This window comes from Typha latifolia, chromosome 2, assembly GCF_019914945.1.
Source record: "Typha latifolia isolate L0001 chromosome 2, TyphaL0001v2, whole genome shotgun sequence".
Classification (NCBI taxonomy): domain Eukaryota; kingdom Viridiplantae; phylum Streptophyta; class Magnoliopsida; order Poales; family Typhaceae; genus Typha; species Typha latifolia.
Window position 1 is genome coordinate 4,266,475 of NC_133087.1, and position 6,847 is coordinate 4,273,321.

The 6,847-nt window shown below is 37.9% G+C and overlaps 1 protein-coding gene across 3 annotated transcripts; it reads right to left on the bottom strand.

Moving 5' to 3' along the window:
• Positions 1–536: 536 nt before the first annotated feature.
• Positions 537–6,847, bottom strand: LOC140782348 (casein kinase 1-like protein HD16). 3 transcript variants are annotated; one of them, XM_073128871.1, is made up of 17 exons: positions 6,269–6,847; positions 5,813–5,917; positions 5,574–5,708; positions 5,398–5,471; positions 5,250–5,319; positions 5,081–5,136; positions 4,936–5,007; positions 4,731–4,825; positions 4,542–4,608; positions 4,277–4,406; positions 3,974–4,192; positions 3,738–3,880; positions 1,766–1,940; positions 1,549–1,639; positions 1,297–1,454; positions 1,003–1,191; positions 537–925 (listed from the first exon to the last, which is right to left on the bottom strand). In XM_073128871.1, the coding sequence occupies exons 5-17, from the start codon at positions 5,250–5,252 to the stop codon at positions 866–868; spliced, it is 1,458 nt and encodes a 485-aa protein (XP_072984972.1). In that variant the 5' UTR covers positions 5,253–5,319; positions 5,398–5,471; positions 5,574–5,708; positions 5,813–5,917; positions 6,269–6,847; the 3' UTR covers positions 537–865. The 3 variants fall into 3 exon arrangements, with proteins under 3 accessions (XP_072984972.1, XP_072984971.1, XP_072984970.1); XM_073128870.1 differs by having other exon boundaries at positions 5,799–5,917; positions 6,269–6,409; XM_073128869.1 differs by lacking the exon at positions 5,813–5,917 and having other exon boundaries at positions 6,269–6,730.

Genomic DNA, 6,847 nt, shown 5'->3' on the forward strand with positions numbered 1-6,847 from the left:
AAAAAAATAGTAGGACAGGGCAAAGCTTCTTAAAAATAGCCAATAACAGGTCCATTCTCAATAAGCATCAAGAATATGGATGTCAGTATAACAGTTCCTTAAAGCACTTTGAAAGGGCCACTGAGATATGATTTAGATTTATATAATGTCGTTCAGAGATAATGTTGAAGTAGAGATAAGATTCCTATATCTCACATGCTGGTTAACATAGTTACATAGAAAAAAGATCACTATGATGCACATGCTGCAAGCATGTTAATGCTCTGCCTAATCTTACAAAAAGCTAACTGAAAGCCACAAGAGGAACAGCGAAATACAAATTAACAAGCCAAAGCACCATAATTAAAGATAAGAATACAAAGAATACGAGATAACATTGCCTTGGGAGTACATGAAGTAGGCAAAACAAATGCAAATGCTATCAACAAACAAGATGAAAATTTAGGCAGTTCTCTTTCTTTATGTGGAGTTAGTAGCCAGAAGAAACTTAGTAAACATAAGTTCAATTGACAAACTGCATGTTGTATGTCATGGCATAAAAAGTTAAAGCTTTAAGCTTGACATCCATAAATTTCTAAATCGTCAAGTAAACACTTAATTGCTGTACAAACGACAAACTCAAAAATAATTAAAGATGCCTACTACATCATATGATAGATCATGCAAGGGCAATATCAGAAATTGACAGTGGTTTCACCACTTGTTAGCTATAACTAACATGTAAGACAAGTAAAAGTTTAAAATTATATTGCATATCAAACTTTGTAGCCTCATTTCATATGGGCATTTTGACCCAAAGAGAAAAGATGTATGAGGATTGTTGCTTAAGTTGCATGTTCTCCACCATCCCAAGTAGAAATGAACTTCAAGAAACCGTTCTTCCATAACAAACAGATGCAATGTATAGATTTTTTGCCCATTTCTCCTGCAAGCATAAAGCTTAGTCATTATAAGTGCTCTATCATTTTAATCTACAAGACAAAGGAAAAGAGAAATTCTCACCTTTACATGTTGACTAGGAAAGGCAGATGTTCTAAGTGTCTCTTGTGTTTCATCTGCAGGTTTTCTTCTGGGTACACTCAAGACAAAGGCTGCCTGGTCCCATGTTGCAGCAGTTGCAGTAATTCGAAAACCATTATCCCACCTATGGTGTATACCTTCACTAGGGTACAAGAAGTCAAGCTCAACTACCTGGAAATATAAAATCAACAATTCAGTATGCTTACTCCCAATTCAAGCTAATTGGAACATATCCCACAGGCTTTTTCTCCAAGTTTAGTAGAGAAAATAACTGACCTGATCTGAAAAGCCAGTATTCCTGGACATAACAATGGCCCAACGGCTTCCTGCAGTGGCCATGGCAGTTACGAAGAAACCCTCCTTCCATTTTTTGTTTATCCACTTGAAGGGAAATGAATCGCTAACCTTATAGGACTGCTGTGAGTATTGTGTACCTAAAGAAGATTATATCATAAATTTTGAGCATATGTGTAAACATTTTTATCATTTTTGTTTATGCTTCAACCTGATAAAAATAAATAGAATTACCTTTAGACATTACTACCAAAGAGCTACCATTGTTTGTTCCTGCCAGTGCACTAATATAATAATTTTTCTCCCATTGCTCCATTATCCACTCCTTTCATGGACAAAGAAAGTAAAATTTAATATGCAGAGAGATTTACAAGTATATGAGTTCCCTAAATGGAATTATCATGTTCCTGAAGTGTACAAAAACAGAATGAATTAAGAAGTAACTACTCACCTTGTGAAGAAAACACGGAGAGAGTTCATAAACTTGAGCAGTATAACAAGTGCCAGCATCCATGATCAGGGCCCATAGATTTGAGCAAGAAGCAACTGAGCTAATAAATAAACCATCTTCATTTCCTTTCTCAATATGCTGTGCCAGCCTAGCATCTGCGACGTTGTAGTGGTACCTACGACAAACAATTCAAAAATAACCAATTAACAAATACTTAATATTTAAAATATGCATATACATAGTAATTCCGAGATATTGTTGGTAGCTTTCTGACTTTAACCTTATACTTTGTATTAGCAAAAATTGAGCTTCTTCAAAAGTCTAGCGATTTCATTAGTTTGCAGCTCCTTTCCTAGAAAAATGTTTACCTTTCCTTGAGCTTTTCTACTTCTATTACCAAACTATAATATTTGTTGACTTATTCCATCAGACCAATAATTCTTTCCTCCAAGAAATACATTTAAAGAGCTTCTTTGTTTTCTACATATAATTACGTACTCTTTCAAGCAATGATAGCCCATGCTAGTGGCATGGGGCGTGTCAAACAGCACGCTCCGACGTGCTGAACAGCACATTCATGCATGTCATTTGCACGCATTCAACATATTTTTAATAAAAAATTTAGTATATTTAAATATGTTTTTGGATCTTTGGCATGTCAATTTTTTATTTTTGGTTTAAATATATATATATATATATATATATATATATATATATATATATTAAAACTTACATTATAGTGTTTTATTTTTAGATTATTTTTGTAACTGACCAATTTTATTAAAGATTAAACAATAGTCAAATATAAATATTATTCAACACAAAATATGATTGAATACTCCACAATATGATCGAATATTATATAATATAATTGAATACATAATAACATTCAACATATAATATTAGTTGATAATAGTTCAATAATTAAAACTAATATTTAGTTGACGTAGAATAATATCTACATTGGCACGCGGCTGTGCCAAATTGGCACGGCTCAACACCTGGGTATGCCACTGGCACACCTTGTGCCAGGTGTCGTGCCACCACCAGCACGGCAAGTACCGGTCGGCACAGCTATCCTTGCTTTCAAGTATTTTATCATTTTAATATTTCATTGAGTCATTGCAAGTCCCACATGGGGTATTGCTCTAGAGGGTAGACGGAGAGGTGGCAAGGGAGAGAAGGAGGTGGCGTCATGACATGGTCGATGACAACGCTCCACTATGAAGCCAAGAACCAGAATACTCCATAATATAATCGAATATTATATAATATTATTAAATACATAGTAACATTTAACACATAATATTAGTTAATAATAGTTCAATAATTAAAACTAATATCTAATTGAACATAGAATAACATCCATATTGGCACGCGGCTGTGCCAAATTGGCACGGCTCAACACCTGGGTGTGCCACAGGCACACCCCGTGCCAAGTGTCGTGCCACCACCAGCACAACAAGTGCTGGTTGGCACAACCATCCTTGCTTTCAAATATTTTATCATTTTTATATTTCATTGAGTTACTGCATATTTTTTTAAGGAAGTCTGAACTTTGAAGGATCAATTACATGTATGATCACTTGGCAGTTGGCACCTACGATAGGTCTTTTAGGATCAAAGCATGGTGAACCATCGCATTATAGGGTGAACAAATAAAGTGTCCTGGAAGTGCATCTGACAAATGCACCTTGCTTTGGTTGCTCTCAAACAGGCTTTCATACTCAAGAATAAAGGTTCAATTGCAATGGCAATAAAGCATTTGCATATAAAATAAATATAATGTAAAACAGGAAAAAAAACCCAATAATTTCCAACGCCACAAGGGCTAATATGCATAAAGATATGAACCATTTCTACACCTAACAAAAGACATCCAAAGGCACTCAACTTGATAACTAACAATTCTACATCATGATTTTGCTTTTTCCACCTTCATAAAGCATACTTCATTATTTAAGGCACTCACCTTTGCTTCATAGGCCGCTTTGCATTATAAACACTAATCCATTGTGTTGTAGGCATCCCCATTCGGACTTTCTTCTTTGGTTGCTCTTCATTCTCTTCTTCCATTAAGAGTCGACCTCTTTTCTGCCCAACTTGATGAATTAGCTGTACATGTCGAACCAGCAATGAGATAGACAAGTCATTTGGGAAGAAAAAAAAAATTAAAAGTTGGATTTACACTGTAGAACTTAAATGTACCTTTTGTGCACCATCTGTATTAATTGGCCTAATATCTGGATTGGGACCTACTATGCCATCAAAAAGAGAGATGCATTTTGCATAGTTAGGTTCTTCGTCAAACTTCAAATTTACCACATACTCGACAAAATGTCTAAAAGGTTGAGGGCAAAAGCAACAGAGAGACTCTGGAGAGGTCGCCATCTTCTTCTTGCAGACAAGGAAGCCTTTATTCTCACCCTACAAACAGGAAAAGAAAAGGATGGATGAGATAATCAAGTGCGAAACATATCTAGTGATTCACAATGGAGTTCAAAAATTAACCTGGTACCCTTGCCAAGGCAGGCGGCCTCGGAGGAGAAAAATAAGTGTATATGCAAGTGATTCCATATCGTCTCTCCTGCTTCCAGTTCTTCCGAGATGAGCATGCACGCTCGCATAGCGAACAGTTCCCCTGCAGTGTGCAGTAAATAAATTAAGCAACAAAAAGCACAATAAGAGGGTAATGAGGACTGAACTATTTAAGAACAAGACAAGGTAACAAATTAGTTGATGGAAACTACAATTCCAACAATGAGTTTCATATCACCTGAAAACATCAGGTCTTTGGTCATAGTCAACGTGTTGCCCTGTAGCACTGTTCTTCCATCTAGTCGCTGGTATTAAGATAAATGGAAATAAATAAGACATTTCACTATTAATAAACCCTGGAACTAAGTAAAAAGTAAATACCAAGATAAGATAACAGAATGAAATGTCAACAGTATCAGTAGATTACCTAATCCAAGATCAACAAGAAAAAGATTTTTCTCTTCAGGAGTCCCTGGGGGGCCAAGTAAGAAGTTTTCAGGCTTTACATCTCCATGCACATATCTGTCATAGTGATGACATGCTTACAGCATCAGAAAACAAATGTTTCTTGTGCAACAAGGCAGCAGTGAAAAGTCTAGAGAAGACAAAAGAAACTAATGCAATAGACCTACCCCTTGGAGTGCACCTTCTCCAGTATAGAAATTGCCTCAATAGCAATACAGGCAACCATTTCAACAGACATTCTGCACAATCTCCAAAGAAATATCTCAGTCAAGTTGTCAAAAAACAAGCAAAACAAGGTGCAATCACACTCACGTATGAGAATTATTGTTCCAAACATCCCATAGACTGGGACCCAAAATATCCATAACCTGCATAGTCATCGGCCATTGTTTCATAAATTAGACAACTGAAACATAACCTACATGAGAAATTTTAACATCACATATCATTGTAGACTATATCGTAAGAAAAGCTTCATTACCATGACATAATAGTCGCCTTGGCGTCCTTTATAATGGGCTCGTGGCACACCGTGAATGCCTCCAAGAGTGCTGCACAGAGTCATTTCATCTACTCAGTTAAAAAGCTTTAATTTGTATAAGAGAAAGAAAGGGATAGACACTACTCACTTGTACACCTGCCATTCATAAGGAGGTCCATAGTTACATCCTTTGCTACTGCCATGTTCAAATTTTAGTGCCACCTGAAATATATGGATGCATGAAAGCAAGCATAAGAATAAGGTTTAGTTTCATTTACAGAAGAAGAAAAAATCATCAGGCCTCAGCACAAGAAAGAGTATCACCTCTAAAGCATTGGAACCAGTAGCCCGCTCAGTTGCATTGATAGGAGTAATGCGACGACCAACGTATACTTGTCCAAATCCTCCCTTTCCTAGCTTTCTTTCAATTCTATAAATAGGTGAATTGCCAATCTGGACCTGTGGCAAAGAAAGAAGGTAAATGAGAGAAATGATTATTGAACATAGCAAGGAAAGCTATGAAAATCCTCTATGAATAAGGTAGAATACACTCTTTCTTTTACATATCAAGAGCATCGATCTTTGTGCAGGATGGCACAGTCCGAGCCATCAATGGATAGGCACACTACTACAGAAATCCAGCACAGCCTGGCATGAGAACCCTATATCTGCATAGTAGAATGCCACCAGGCATAAACATGTCGGTGGCACATAAATTCTTGATCATTTGGATATTAATTCATTTCACCAAAAAACTACCATGTACATCTAATCAAAGAAAGGACACATTAGGGGGAAAGAACAGTGAATTCTTCCATCATAACTTGCAGTAATGTGGAGTCCCCGTCATATTCTACTTGCAATACTATGAACACTATGTAAACAGCATCACAACATCAACGTACTGGTAGAGAAAGGAAAAATAAACAGGAGAAAACCAATGCAACAATCATTCATTACATAACAAAGAACTCCATGATTATATCAAATCGCACCAGATAGAAAGCTAGAAAACCAACCTTTTCCGGGAGAGGCGCGTTGCTCCCCTCGTCCTCAGCAACATGGATTTTATCTGCACTCCTTGCTCCGCTATCAAACTCGTCCATCTTCCTCTCACCAACCCCTTCCTCCTTGTTCTCGTCCCCGATCTCACCCACCCCTTCAAGAAACCTAAATACTTCCTCCCTTTCAACGGACCTCGTCACCACGTTCTCATAGCAATCCTGCCTGTTCCTCGCCGCCCTCTTCCTCCTTGTCGTCGTCGGCCTCTCCGCCTGCACTATCGGATTCGGCTGTGCCCGGCCCCTGCGCACCCCGCTGCGGAGCTCCGGCATCGCTCACCTACGCAATCCCATCCCGGTAACCCTAGATTCCTTTAAATCGCAGAACAAGACAGCGATGCCTCCTAAAGATGAACGGATGTCGGATTCGGGACCGAGATCGAGGGGGGAACGGGTGATTCGGAATTCGATTTCACGTATAGGAAGATTTTAGAGAGAGTGGAGGGATAAGACGGTGGATTGAGCTCTCGAGGTTACGGAGGTGATCGAGAGAGAGAGAGAGAGAGAGAGAGAGAGGCACGGAAATTTCTAGTAACT

Bases quoted from the DNA above. Each gene is read 5' to 3' on its own strand.
- LOC140782348 (XM_073128869.1), bottom strand. From the start codon at position 6,583: ATGCCGGAGCTCCGCAGCGGGGTGCGCAGGGGCCGGGCACAGCCGAAT. The intron at 5,472-5,573 runs GTGATACTCTTT...CATATATTTCAG, and splicing joins CTGGTTCCAATGCTTTAGAG to GTGGCACTAAAATTTGAACA. The intron at 4,609-4,730 runs GTAATCTACTGA...TCTTAATACCAG, and splicing joins TCTTGTTGATCTTGGATTAG to CGACTAGATGGAAGAACAGT.